We start from the raw sequence: 13597 nt of genomic DNA on the forward strand, positions 1-13597 counted from the left end.
AAGACTCTATTAATCTTTCATTTGAATATGCTATATGAAATTGCTTTAAGATATAGAGAAGGCCCTATTGAGGCTTTTACCCTATCTGCTGGGCGATCTGGAATAGGTGAGAAGGCAAGATCCTGTGAATACCTTTTCTTAGTTTGATGTGAGATCAAGGCATTTTTCATTCCAGTCATTTTAGACTAGGTAGATGTTTTTTTTGTTTGTTTGTTTCCTTTTTGTTTATGAGATGGAGTCTCACTCTGTCACCCAGGCTGGAGTGCAGCGGCGTGATCTCGGCTCACCACAACTTCTGCCTCCTGAGTTCAAGCGATTCTTGTGTCTCAGCCTCCTGAGTAGCTGGGATTACAGGTGCCCGCCACCATGCCCAACTAATTTTTATATTTTTCGTAGAGATGGGTTTTCACCATGTTGGCCAGACTGGTCTCGAACTCCTGACCTCCGGTGATCCGCCTGCTTCAGCCTCCCAAAGTGCTGGGATTACAGGAGTGAGCTACCGCACCTGGCCTAGTATGGCATTTTCACTCAGTAGCTCTTCTTTCATCCTCACTAAGCTCTTTGGGGGACAAAAACATCCAGTCAATAGGGATAAACTGGAAATTTTTATGGCATGCTGATCTGGCATGTTTTGTTTTCTGTTTTCTTGTCAGTATCCTTCAGGATGCTATCCAGAACTCTGGCTATGTGTGTGTATGGCCGAGGAAGCATACACAGTGACAGTGCAGGGACCAGAAGAAGGACACCCAGGTTTCTGGGTTAGTCATAGTTCCAAACCATTGTTCTTTTTTGTTTGTTTGTTTGTTTTTTTAGTTTTTTATTTTATTTTATTATTATACTTTAGGTTTTAGGGTACATGTGCACAATGTGCAGGTTTGTTACATATGTATCCATGTGCCATGTTGGTTTGCTGCACCCATTAACTCGTCATTTAGCATTAGGTATATCTCCTAATCTGTCCCTCCCCCCTCCCCCCACCCCACAACAGTCCCCGGAGTGTGATGTTCCCCTTCCTGTGTCCATGAGTTCTCATTGTTCAATTCCCACCTATGAGTGAGAACATACGGTATTTGGTTTTTTGTCCTTGCGATAGTTTACTGAGAATGATGTTTTCCAGTTTCATCCATGTCCCTACAAAGGACATGAACTCATCATTTTTTATGGCTGCATAGTATTCCATGGTGTATATGTGCCACATTTTCTTAATCCAGTCTATCATTGTTGGACATTTGGGTTGGTTCCAAGTCTTTGCTATTGTGAATAGTGCCACAATAAACATACGTGTGCATGTGTCTTTATAGCAGCATGATTTATAGTCCTTTGGGTATATACCCAGTAATGGGATGGCTGGGTCAAATGGTATTTCTAGTTCGAGATCCCTGAGGAATCGCCACACTGACTTCCACAATGGTTGAACTAGTTTACAGTCCCACCAACAGTGTAAAAGTGTTCCTATTTCTCCACATCCTCTCCAGCACCTGTTGTTTCCTGACTTTTTAATGATGGCCATTCTAACTGGTGTGAGAAGGTATCTCATTTTGGTGATGAGCATTTTTTTATGTGTTTTTTGGCTGCATAAATGTCTTCTTTTGAGAAGTGTCTGTTCATGTCCTTCGCCCACTTTTTGATGGGGTTGTTTGTTTTTTTCTTGTAAATTTGTTTGAGTTCATTGTAGATTCTGGATATTAGCCCTTTGTCAGATGAGTAGGTTGCAAAAATTTTCTCCCATTCTGTAGGTTGCCTGTTCACTCTGATAGTAGTTTCTTTTGCTGTGCAGAAGCTCTTTAGTCTAATTAGATCCCATTTGTCAATTTTGGCTTTTGTTGCCATTGCTTTTGGTGTTTTAGACATGAAGTCCTTGCCCATGCCTATGTCCTGAATGGTATTGCCTAGGTTTTCTTCTAGGGTTTTTATGGTTTTAGGTCTAACACATAAGTCTTTAATCCATCTTGAATTAATTTTTGTATAAGGTGTAAGGAAGGCATCCAGTTTCAGCTTTCTACATATGGCTAGCCAGTTTTCCCAGCACCATTTATTAAATAGGGAATCCTTTCCCCATTGCTTGTTTTTGTCAGGTTTGTCAAAGATCAGATAGTTGTAGATATGCGGCATTATTTCTGAGGGCTCTGTTCTGTTCTATTGATCTATGTCTCTGTTGTGGTACCAGTACCATGCTGTTTTGGTTACTGTAGCCTTGTAGTATAGTTTGAAGTCAGGTAGCATGATGCCTCCAGCTTTGTTCTTTTGGCTTAGGATTGACTTGGCGATGCAGGCTCTTTTTTGGTTCCATATGAACTTTAAAGTAGTTTTTTCCAATTCTGTGAAGAAAGTCATTGGTAGCTTGATGGGGATGGCACCAAGCCATTATTCTAAAAGTAGAACTGAAATTATTTTTCCTCAAGCAATATTTGCCCATTGAAGCCTATTTGCTGTATTTCTGCCCTCTCACTTAGCCTTGAGAAGTATTTTTGGTAATTTATGTTTATTGATTTGGTATTGTTTTTACCCAAAGAGTTTAGAATTATTTGCAGATTTGAAGATTTCCCTCTCTAAATTATATTCAAAAATTAAATTAGACTAGTTCTAACTTTGATTCCATATGGACCTCATTGATTTGGTCATAAAATCATAATGATGTCATAATTAGAAGGGACCTTAGAAATTATCTAGTTTTAGAGGTGTTAGACAACACCTCTAAACAATGGACTCATCATTAGAAACTAACCCAAGTAATAGGCTTCATTATTATTATTTTCAGACAGGGTCTTACTCTGTCACCCAGGCTGGAGTGCAGTGGTGTGATCATAGCTCCCTGTAGCTTTGAACCCCTGGGCTCAAGCGATCCTCCTGCTTCAGCCTCCTGAGTAGTTGGGACTACAGGCGTACACCACCACACCTGGCTAATTCTCTTAATTTTTTGTAAAGACAGGGTCTCAATGTGTTGTGCAGGTTGGCCTCAAAATCCTGGCCTCAAGCAATCCTCACACCTTGGCCTCCTAAAATGTTATAATTTACAGGTGTGAGCCACTGCATCTGGCCCCATACCTATTTTATAAAGACAAGTTTGTGATTCCTAGAAATGTTTTGATATTTGGCAATTCATCTACTTACTCCATACTAAAAAGTATCTTCTTGATGGGCTTATTTTACTTTCACCTCCATCCATTTCTTTCTTTCTTTTTTTTTTTAAGATGGTGTCTCACTCTGTCACCCAGGATGGAGTGCAGTGGTGCAGTCTCGGCTCACTGCAACCTCCACCTCCCAGGTTCAAGTGATTCTCATGTCTCAGCCTCCTGAGTAGCTGGCATTACAGGCGCCCACCACTATGCCTGGCTAATTTTTTGTATTTTTTTTTTTTTTAGTAGAGATGGGGTTTCACCATGTTGGCCAGGCTGGTCTCGAACTCCTGACCTCAAGCAATCCACCTGGCTCAGCCTCCCAAAGTGCTGGGATTACAGGCATGAGCCACCGTGCCAGCCCATCCATTTCTTTTTAAAATATGAACCATAGTGTGAAAGTTTATACTCCAAAGGCAACTATAGGAACCTAAATCACAATTCATACTCCTCAAATTCTGTGACTCTCTTCTGAGGCTGTAACTTCACTTCCACCAGAGTTCTGTTATTTTTCACAATTGGTGACTTATTTCTTTGAGCCTCAGGGCAGCTCAGCAATGGCAAATGAGGGCTGTATGAGTTTGAGATTTGAATGCCTGCACTTCCATAAGATGGAGAGAACTTTTTGGGCAGCAGTTGATTTATTTTGAGGTTATAGGCAACCAAAACACAAGCCATTATTCAGCCATGTCTTCCCTACTCAATATTTGTGTGGGAACTCAAGGTCAAGAAGATAAAGTTCTCTATTTCACTTTATTTTTATTTGCATCTTCTGATTCTTTCTACCTATCATAATCTGTGTGTTTGAAGTCTGTCATCCAGTTGCTTCCCCAGTGTCATCGTCATTTCTAATTTTTTTTTTGAGATGGAGTCTTGCTCTGTTGCCCAGGCTGGAGTGCAGTGGTGTGGTCTCAGCTCACTGCAACCTCTGCCTCCTGGGTTCAAGCGATTCTCGTGCCTCAGCCTCCTGAGTAGCAGAGATTACAGGTGTGCACCACCACGCCTGGCTAATTTTTGTATTTTTAGTAGAGATGGGGTTTCATCATGTTGGCCAGGCTGGTCTCGAACTCTTCATCTCCAGTGATCCGCCCAGCTCGGCCTCTCAAATTGCTGGAATTATAGGAGTGAGCCACTGCACCCAGCGTCATTTCTAAATTTGATAGGCAGGATGTTATTTTGTAGCTTTTCCCTTTTATATCTTCATTCGAGTCATTGGTAGTCTATACTATATGCAGAATCAATATCCTCTGTTGCTACCACTTGTTTCCTGTCTCTACAATATTTTCCTGCCTATAATCAAATAGAACCAAATAAACAATACAGGTTGAGAAACTGAGCACCTCTCAGCTTTCCAAATTAATAAAAAATGTCATCTTTAATTTTCGACAATTTTCCTGTCATTAGGGAGGTAGATGGATTTGGAAGCAGAGGCTTAGAGGAGAGAAGGACTTGGAAGCTTGGGTGTGTTTCCAGTTTGCAATAGTGAACCTTGTAGTTTCAGTCCCCTTTGATGCTTTATTGGGCTGTTAACTATATCTTGAAACCTCTGACATGTTAGTGTTTTGCAGAAGTGGTTCGTGGTTTTGTTGGTCAGTTTTTAGCATGTTTGGGTGGGTGAAAGGAGAAAGTTTGTATCCCTTTTCTTCTTACATTTGTTCCTGAGGAGCCAAAATTTGAGAATTACAGAGTCCAGGTTTGTCCTGTCAGACCTCTATATCCAGTTGGCACATTCAATAAATGTTGACTCGACAGGGGTGCAGATTGCCATACTAAACCTTGAGAAAGAAGCAAAAACCACATCAAGGAGCTTATATTTTAGTAAATGACATCACCACTAATTCTGAGCACTAGATTTTAAAAGGGTGAGGTAGTGGAGGGTCAGGAAACTATGTTGGATGAAGAATGGTTAAGGAAATAACAACATTCAGCCTGGAGAAGACATAACTTTTTTTTTTTTCTTTTGAGATGGAGTCTCCCTCTGTTGCCCAGGCTGGAGTGCAGTGGCACGATCTTGGCTCACTGCAAGCTCCGCCTCCCGGGTTCACGCCATTTTCCTGCCTCAGCCTCCCGAGTAGCTGGGACTACAGGTGCCCGCCACCACGCCCAGCTAATTTTTTGTATTTTCAGTAGAGACGGGGTTTCACTGTGTTAGCCAGGATGGTCTCGATCTCCTGACCTCGTGATCCGCCCATCTCGGCTAAGACATAACTTTTTGAGGACATTCTTGAGATCATTCTTCATTATGGCTGATATTATCCCACCTTTTCCGTGTCTCCAAGGAAAAAACTCAGATTCTTTGTGTTTGATCCTTTCTCACGCCTATAATCCCAACACTCTACATCCAATCAGATGTCAAATTTTCTCCCTTCAAGCTCCAATATATTTCTTTTTTGTCTTTCTCCACTTTTGAAGGATCCAACATATTTCTTGATTCCTGTCTCTTCTTTCTGTCTTCATTGCCCTTATACTATGTCAGGCCTTTATAATTATTGTCTGTAGTAGTAGAGTGGCTTCCCGGTCTCTGTTATCTCTCTCTCTCTGTCCTCCAATTCTATATTACACTCCCAGAATAATTTTCCCTCAAACCTAGTTCTAATTGTATTACTTTCCTGTTTAAACACTTAAACGCAGTTCCCATTGCCTAGTAAGAAAAGTCCTATCTCAAGCACTTATAATCCGGCCTGCAACCTACTATTACTTCCCCTTCCCCTGTTTCCACTCTGCCATCTACTCCCATTTTATTCAGTAGTCTTGTTCCAGTCTTTTCCAACTCTTTGACCTTCTTTAAACTATTCCTTCACACTGTTTTGAACGAAAGAACCCATCATGTTTTATGCTGTTTTAGACATGAAAATTAGGACCAGCTGGCAGAAGGGATGGCGCTAAACCAAAAAATTTTCTCGGCTGGGTGCAGTGGCTCACGCCTATAATCCCAACACTTTGGGAGGCCGAGGTGGGTGGATCACTTGAGGCCAGGAGTTTGAGACTAGCCTGGCCAACATGGTGAAACCCCGTCTCTACTAAAAATACAAAAAAATTAGTTGGATGTGGTGGCAGGCACCTGTAATCCCAGCTACTCTGGACGCTGAGGCACAAGAATTCCTTGAACCTGGGAGGCGGAGCTTGCAGGGAGGCGGAGCTTGCAGTGAGCCGAGATCGCACCACTGCACTCCAGCCTGGGTGACAGAACGAGACTCCTGTCTCAAAAAAGAAAAAGAAAAAAAAAAAAAGAATTAGAGAGCTTCCCAGTATTGGACATGTTTGAGCAGAGGCTGAAAATTAAGCCAAAGTGACACACACATCTGATCATGTCTTTCCTTTCCTTAAAATCATTCAATGGCTTCTTTCCATTGAGAAAGAATTTATCTTAGGATAAAAGCAAATAACCTGTCCGGGCGCAGTGGCTCACACCTGTAATCCCAGCACTTTGGGAGGCCGAGGTGGGCAGATCACCTGAGGTCAAGAGTTCAAGACCAGCCTGGCCAACATGGTGAAACCCTGTCTCTACTAAAAATACAAATATTAGCTGGGAGTGGTGGCAGGTGCCTGTAATCCCAGCTACTCGGGAGGCTGAGGCAGGAGAATCGCTTGAACCTAGGAGGTGGAGGTTGCAGTGAGCTGAGATCATGGCATTGCACTCCAGCCTAGGTGACAAGAGTGAAACTCCATCTCAAAAAAAAAGAAAAAAAAAAAAAAGCAAATAACCTTACCATAGTCTACAAGGCCTTGTATGATCTGACCCCTGCTTACCTCTTAGTCTGATCTCCTGCCGGTATCCCCTTACTTTCCTGTATTCCATACAATTTGTACCCTTACATAATGCTGTTCCTTCTGTCTGGAATGCTTTCTTCACCAGCGCCCTTTCCCTGGACTCAGCTTAAATGTCACTTCCTCAGGGAAACCTTTGTTGAACTCCACCCCCCTCCCACAGGTAGGTTAAGTCACCCTATTCGTCTCTCTCTTAGCATTTTCTTCATCACAGTTATCACAATTGTAATTAAATAATTGTTTGTTTTGTAATTGTAATTTCTAGGGACCATTTTGATTACCATTATATTCTCAGCAGCTAGCACAATGCCTGATACACAGTAGACATTCAGTAATTTTTTTTTTTTTTTTTTTTTTTTTTAGAGACAGCATCTCACTCTGTCACCTAGGCTGGAGTCCAGAGGTGTGATTATAGCTCACTGCAGCCTCAAACTCCTGACCTCAAGTGATCCTTCTACCTCAGCCTCTCGAGTAGCTAGGACTATAGGTGTGCAGCACCATGCCCAGCTAATTTTTGAATTTTTTTGTAGAATTGGGGTCTCATTATATTGCCCAGGCTGGTCTTGAACTCCTGGTTTCAAGCAATACTTCTACCTCGGCCTCCCAATGCGTTGGGATTACAGGTGTGAGTCACTGTGCCCAAACTTAGAAGATATTTGAATAAATAAATGAATGAATAAAACTTCTTGGAATGAGGTAGGAAAGATGGTGAAGGATGTAAAGGTTGTTCAGTGTCAGGCAGGGGAGAAATGTTTCAGGAGCAGGGAATAACAGGTAGAACTGAACAAGCTGTATTCAAGGGGTCCAGGCAGGCTAGCTCAAAAGAAGACCTGTGTAATTCAGATGTGGGATAGATAGGCTGGGTGTGATGGGAGGATGGTTGTAGCAGTCCTTGAAAGTTTGGTTGACATATTAAAAGTAAAATTCTTTAGTGCTCGTTGAGTCATTATAGATACTTGGACAGGGGAGCTACAAATTCAAGCTTTAGGAAAGCTTTTCAAATAAGAATCTAATCTGGATTGAGTTTGTAAAGCCTTGGGGCAGAAGACCAGTTAGGGAGATACAGCACTGGCCCAGAGAAGAGATAATAAAATAGTCAAGGGAAAATTAAGATACGAAATCAACAGTAAGGCAATGACAATTAGAGGTATAAAGAAATAGATTGAGGAAGCAATTAGGAAGAAACGTCAGCAAAATTTGAGGAAACACTGGTTGTATGCAGGGAAAAGGGGGTGTCATTTACAGTAATGGGGGTTTGGCATGAGGGAAAAAAAGGCTTGGTTTTCAAGTTGGGGGCAGATGTAATGTAGTCAAGTTAGGTAGATAACTTATAGAGGTAGATATAGTGTCATGTAGGTGGAACAGCATCTTAACTCATGGTTAAACAGGGCCAGGGAAAGAGGGAGAGAAAGACCTGTGGACTGAGGCCTAACTAACCTGGAGAACCAGCAACTCCACTCATCAAGAGGACACCTTTTCCATTATGATGCAGAGAACATTTTAGCTCCTCTTTGTCCATTCCAGAATAAAATCTTTACTTTTGCATAACCAAAAGGCTCATTAAAGTGTTTCTCTCCAAACAAAAGATCAATTTGTCCTCAAAGGTAAATTCTGCCTCCACTTCAGAAACAGAAAAAGTGCTGGAAGAGTGGAATAGTAGTTTATCCTTAGAAAGGTTTCAGAATGTTGGGGTTCAATTTGGTAGTGCTAATCAAAAATTTTAATTTGCATATAATTTGACCCTGCAGTTTCACTCTAGGAAATCTATGCAACAGAAATGCTCAAACAAATATACAGTGCAGGCTGGGTGCGGTGGCTCATGCCTGTAATCTTAGCACTTTGGGAGGCCGAGGCAGGTGGATTCCTTGAGGTCAGGAGTTCGAGACCAGCCTGGCAACATAGTGAGACCCCCATCTCTACAAAAAATAAAATATAAAAAACAAAAAAACCCCACAAATACACAATGCAGCATTTATTGTAATATTAAGAATTGTAAACAACTTAAATGTGTATCAATTGAAATATGACTGAATAAATTATGGTCTGTCCATAGTATGGAATCCTATGCAGCTATTAAAATGAAGTCTGTGTACTGACAGGGATGGTTTTTTGTTTGTTTGTTTGTTTGTTTGAGACAGAATCTTGCTCTATCACCTAGGCTGGAGTGCAGTGGCGCGATCTCGGCTCACTGCAACCCTCGCCTCCCAGGTTCAAGCGATTCTCCTGCCTCAGCCTCACGAGTAGCTGGGACTACAGGCGTGTTGCCACCACACCTGGCTGATTTTTGTATTTTTGTAGAGATGGGGTTTCACCATGCTGGCCACACTGGTCTTGAACTCCTGACCTCAGATGAGTCACCATGCCTGGCCAACATGGATGGGTTTTCATGATGTATCAGAAAATGAAAAAAGCTTGTGTGTGAATTGTGAGTACATGTATATAAGCCGTATATGCATGGAAGTAAGTCGGGAAGGACACATACTAAAAATACCAACAGTGGTATCTTCTGGGGAGTGGGATGGAGAAGTAATACAGAATTTTTAAAAAGTGTAAACTCAGCAGCTTTCTTTGCAGGCACGTAAGACTGTGGCATCTTCAGGGCTTTCCTTTCCCGAAGGATTTGCAATTGTATTACCAAGTTTTATTTTTGAGAGCTTATCCACTCTCTGGCCCCACCTTTCTTTTCAGAGACACTGCAGGATCCAATTCTGTAAGTTAAGACCAGCAGCTCCAAACTTTATCAGAATCACATTGATGCTTGTTAAAATGCAGATTCCTGGGCCCCTGCTCAGTAGGTTCTGATTCTGTGTATCTGGGATGGGGTGCCAAATCCTGATCTTTTAGAGGCACCCCAGCTTGTCAGTGACTGGGGCAAAACCCTTCTTCGGTACTGACTTCTGATTGTGCCCCCTCCCACTTGTTTCTCTGTGATTAGCAACTGGGAAAAAGGAAAGAGGGCGATGACTGGATATCTTTGTGGGTCACAAACAGTTGGGTTCATCTGAATGGGAAAAAACAAAGAGCAGTTTAGTAGACTTGAGATTTTGGTATACTATTAAGTGTTGCTTCTTTGAAGTGGGCCCTCTGGGTTAGAGGCTGGTCAGGTGGGCTTCCTAGGCGGTGACTTTGGCCTAGAAGATGTCCTCCAGCATTGGCTGCGATGGCTGTGTTAGTGACAAATCGGAGGGAAGGAGGGAGCTTGGCGGGTCCTGAAGTCTTAGAATTGAGATGCTTTCTAAGGGAAGCTTTTGTCCTGGGAAAATGATACCTCTAATATTTAAGATGAGGTAGTATCTAAGTCTATTCTAAACAGTTTTTTGTTAGAATGATTTTTCTTTGTTGTAAACAAAGTTGTTAATCAGCTGCCTATTGTGGGTTGTTAACATCTCAAAAGGGTGTTTAAAAATAATAAACCCCAATTGCTCCCAACAATTAACCTTGGGAACAAAAGTAAATGTGAATGCTTCTTAACTACCTTTCTAAGCCCTCAGTGAAGCTGGCAGCCATCAGTTAAATAAACCATTAAGTTTATTAGTTTAAGAATAGAAGTGTCAACTTGGACACAGTTTCCTAATTTGCTCCTCATTTACCCAACAATCATTTATTCAAAGGCTGCTCTGCCTAGTAGACTTTAGATAAATCTACAAATAAAAGCCAGAGACTGATGGGCAGCTGGAACTCTAAGGGGATCATCCAAATGGAAAAAAAAGTGAATAAAACACAATTTAATAAACTTGAAATTTTAGCAGCACATGTGAAAACAAAAAGTGTATGCCTTAGAGCAATAGCTTTGTTCTCTTTCTGTAGTCTATTTTAAGTGGGCCCTCTGGCCCAGAATTATCAGCCTTGGATTAGGAGCTTTGAGGAAATGGTGGTTTGGTGGTTGTTTTTTAAAGGATTTTTAAAGAAATGTAGTTACTAAGCAACTGCCATGACCTGCTGCTAAGTTGGAGTTCAGCGGGCAAGTCGATTCCAAAGAAGGGAATATATAAACAAGTTTCAAGGAGGGGAAAACATGGCTTAAAGATAGATTGGGTGTACTTTTTTGTTCACAGTTCGATGCATAGTTCTTTCTCTCCTTTACTTATCTTCCCCTAAGAAAGGGCTGCCTGGTCAGAAATCTTTGTCTCACCGGGTTCTGCCCATAGCCGGTGAGCTCAGAGGAGGGCCAGAAAGGAACGAATGAGAAACAATCCCCACCCAGTGTAGAGGGCCAAGCCCTGGGGTGGGGCCAGCACTCAGGCAGTCTCCAGAGGTAGACTGGCCTGCTGCTGTGCTCTAGGACAGTCCAGGGCTTAGGTTGGGGCACCTCATTGATATTGATGGGTTGCCGTGTAACCCTCAGAACAGGAACATTGTCCAGCTGTTGTCTCTCTACCCACCGCCCCCCCGCCCCCTGCAACATTTAATGGGTGAGTCAGTGACTTAACTGCTTCCTCCAGGATTTCAGGAACAGGAGTAGGTAATGAGGACAAATCACCATAACGCCGGCGTGTGATGAATGAAAGAGCACACGAATTTAACCAGTTGGTTAAATTGATATCACAGTGAACAAAAGAAACTTTGTTGAGAGGAGGCTATTTGCCTGACTCCATTCCTTCCCCTTTAGGCTTTAGCATTTCCCCTTACACCCAGTTGAAGGTCAGTCTGGTTGCTTTGCCGAGGGAAGGGGAGTGTCAGGTGCTGGAACAGGTGTTTTGTTTTCTCCTGTAGAGTCGTACGGACCAGGTGGGGATGCTTCTTGCCAGCCCTCTATGGTGCACGAAATTGCTTTTGTGGAATTTTTTCCTCTGGAAGTGTGTTCGTTTTTTAAAGCAGTTTCCCAACCTTCAACCCCTAGTATAAATTTTGACTCCCTTTAAAGTCAGCTTGTCATAGTGAAGTGTGCCTGTTTTCTAGCATTTCCACAGCCTGTGGCCTTAGATATACCCCATTTTATGCGGCAATTATAGGCCTGGAAAATGTGTAATTGTGTGTTTGGTAAGTGTGAATATTGTATTTTAAATGTCCTAGGAGAATGTCACAGCAAAGCAGCCCTATAAAAAGCCTTTTATAATAATTGTACAGCTAGAGTTAATTTTCTTATATCAGGTTTTCTTAAATTGGGCATAAACCTGTATTACATTTCCAGAGTGATAAGGCTGTTTCCGGCTGTTGTGATGGACTCAATGGGCTATAAGGTTAGGGATGGACTTATGACCTCACTGACTGGATGATTCTGGAGGTGAGAGGTGTCAGCCGACTTCTCGGTTTGGGAGAATTTATGTTTTACTGTATGTTAGTGAAGCCGAAGAGGCTATTGGTTAAAAGGGAAATAACTCATGAGAGCTTCAATTCTCCTCATATGGTTGTTACGGTTGTGAGGTTTGTTTTTTACCTCTGTACTGGGTTCCAATATCACCCCCCTTCACCCCAGCCAAAAAGTCATCCTGAAAAAATTGTCTTCTTGCCTAACAATGATATAATGACCTCAGGTCCTTTCCAGCCCCTCCGCTCTGTGTCTCAGGGCCATCTGTTCTCTGCAATCCGCTTTTTGGGAAAGTCTCCTTTCCCATCTGCTCTCCTTGGGCCTTAGTGTCGGCTCTAAAGATTTATAAAGGTTGCACTGGAACCTCTTTCCATTTGTTATTGTTTTAAAGGGTCAGTGAGATTTTGAGGCAGATAAGAGCTTTTTGCATTTGACCTGCCCAAATGCTACTCCTTTTTCAGGTGCATTCTTTCCTTCTGTTAGTCTGGGGATGAAGGGAAGTCTGTCTTTCTGTGCTTAGGAGGAGGGACTTTGCTTATCAAAGCAAAGACTGAGTGGGCTGGCTCTGGCTGCTTTTAAGCCAAGGGGCCTTCTGGCTTTTTGGCTGCTGGCATGCAAGCTCAGGGGCGCTCCTTGAGTTCATTCTTTTCCTGTCTTTTCTCTTGTTTCCGTGACAGAATACAGTCGCTTTGAATCAAAGATACATGACTTGCGAGAACAAATGATGAACAGCAGCATGAGCTCTGGGTCTGGGTCCCTCAGAACAAGTGAGAAGAGGTCCTTGTATGTCAGGTAAGTTGCCCTTCAGAGCACTAGCCCTTGTGCTGGACGAGGAGAGCTCCATGCCAACCCAGCCCTTCTTATTTAACTAGGGAGCTAGAGAGTATGTACTCCCAGTACTAAAATAACGCTTCTCACTGTATGCTTAGGTTGTGTATTTTATGGTCAGTGTCTCCTCCCTTTTGTGAGCTGGCTTCTTCCTTTTAGCTCATGAATGACTCAGTATGGGAAAATTTCAGTTTGCTCTAATTGTAAAAGACTGTTGGGTGATTGTTGCTAGTCAGCATTCAAATATCAGTCAAATGTTCAAAGTACTTTGCTTGCAATCTGTGCTTTGAGGGGAAACTTGCCACCCCCCCATCCCCTTCCATGTATGCATAATAGACATCAGGATTTGTATCTGAGCATAGCAACTATCGCAGTGTTCTGGTACAGGATCTCTTTTAAGAGACCAAAGAACTGACAGGTTGCTGCATTCTGTATGTTTTATTGTGATTCCATTCCCCCCTCACCACCCGCTGCACTGGTCTGCTGTATCTATGAATCATGGGATGTATAGTGTATGTGCCCTAGGAAGAGGGAGGAGGTGGAGGAAACAGATAGGTAGCATGGAGTATATTGCTGCTGAAAGCTATTCCGAGATATTTCCAAGGTTGAGCTTCTCTGACCCTTGAGGCATAGCACA

General features: G+C 42.4%; 1 protein-coding gene across 4 annotated transcripts in view; it reads left to right on the forward strand.

Moving 5' to 3' along the window:
• DLG3 (discs large MAGUK scaffold protein 3) overlaps positions 1–13597 on the forward strand; it is a 62213-nt gene that overhangs the window by 23083 nt on the left and 25533 nt on the right. For all 4 annotated transcript variants that reach the window (XM_030806940.1, XM_030806937.1, XM_030806938.1 and 1 more), the window contains one exon: positions 12810–12924. In XM_030806940.1, coding sequence (XP_030662800.1) covers positions 12810–12924 — 115 coding nt within the window. The remainder of the gene's footprint in view (positions 1–12809; positions 12925–13597) is intronic.

The sequence above is a fragment of the Nomascus leucogenys genome, chromosome X, assembly GCF_006542625.1.
Source record: "Nomascus leucogenys isolate Asia chromosome X, Asia_NLE_v1, whole genome shotgun sequence".
NCBI lineage: Eukaryota > Metazoa > Chordata > Mammalia > Primates > Hylobatidae > Nomascus > Nomascus leucogenys.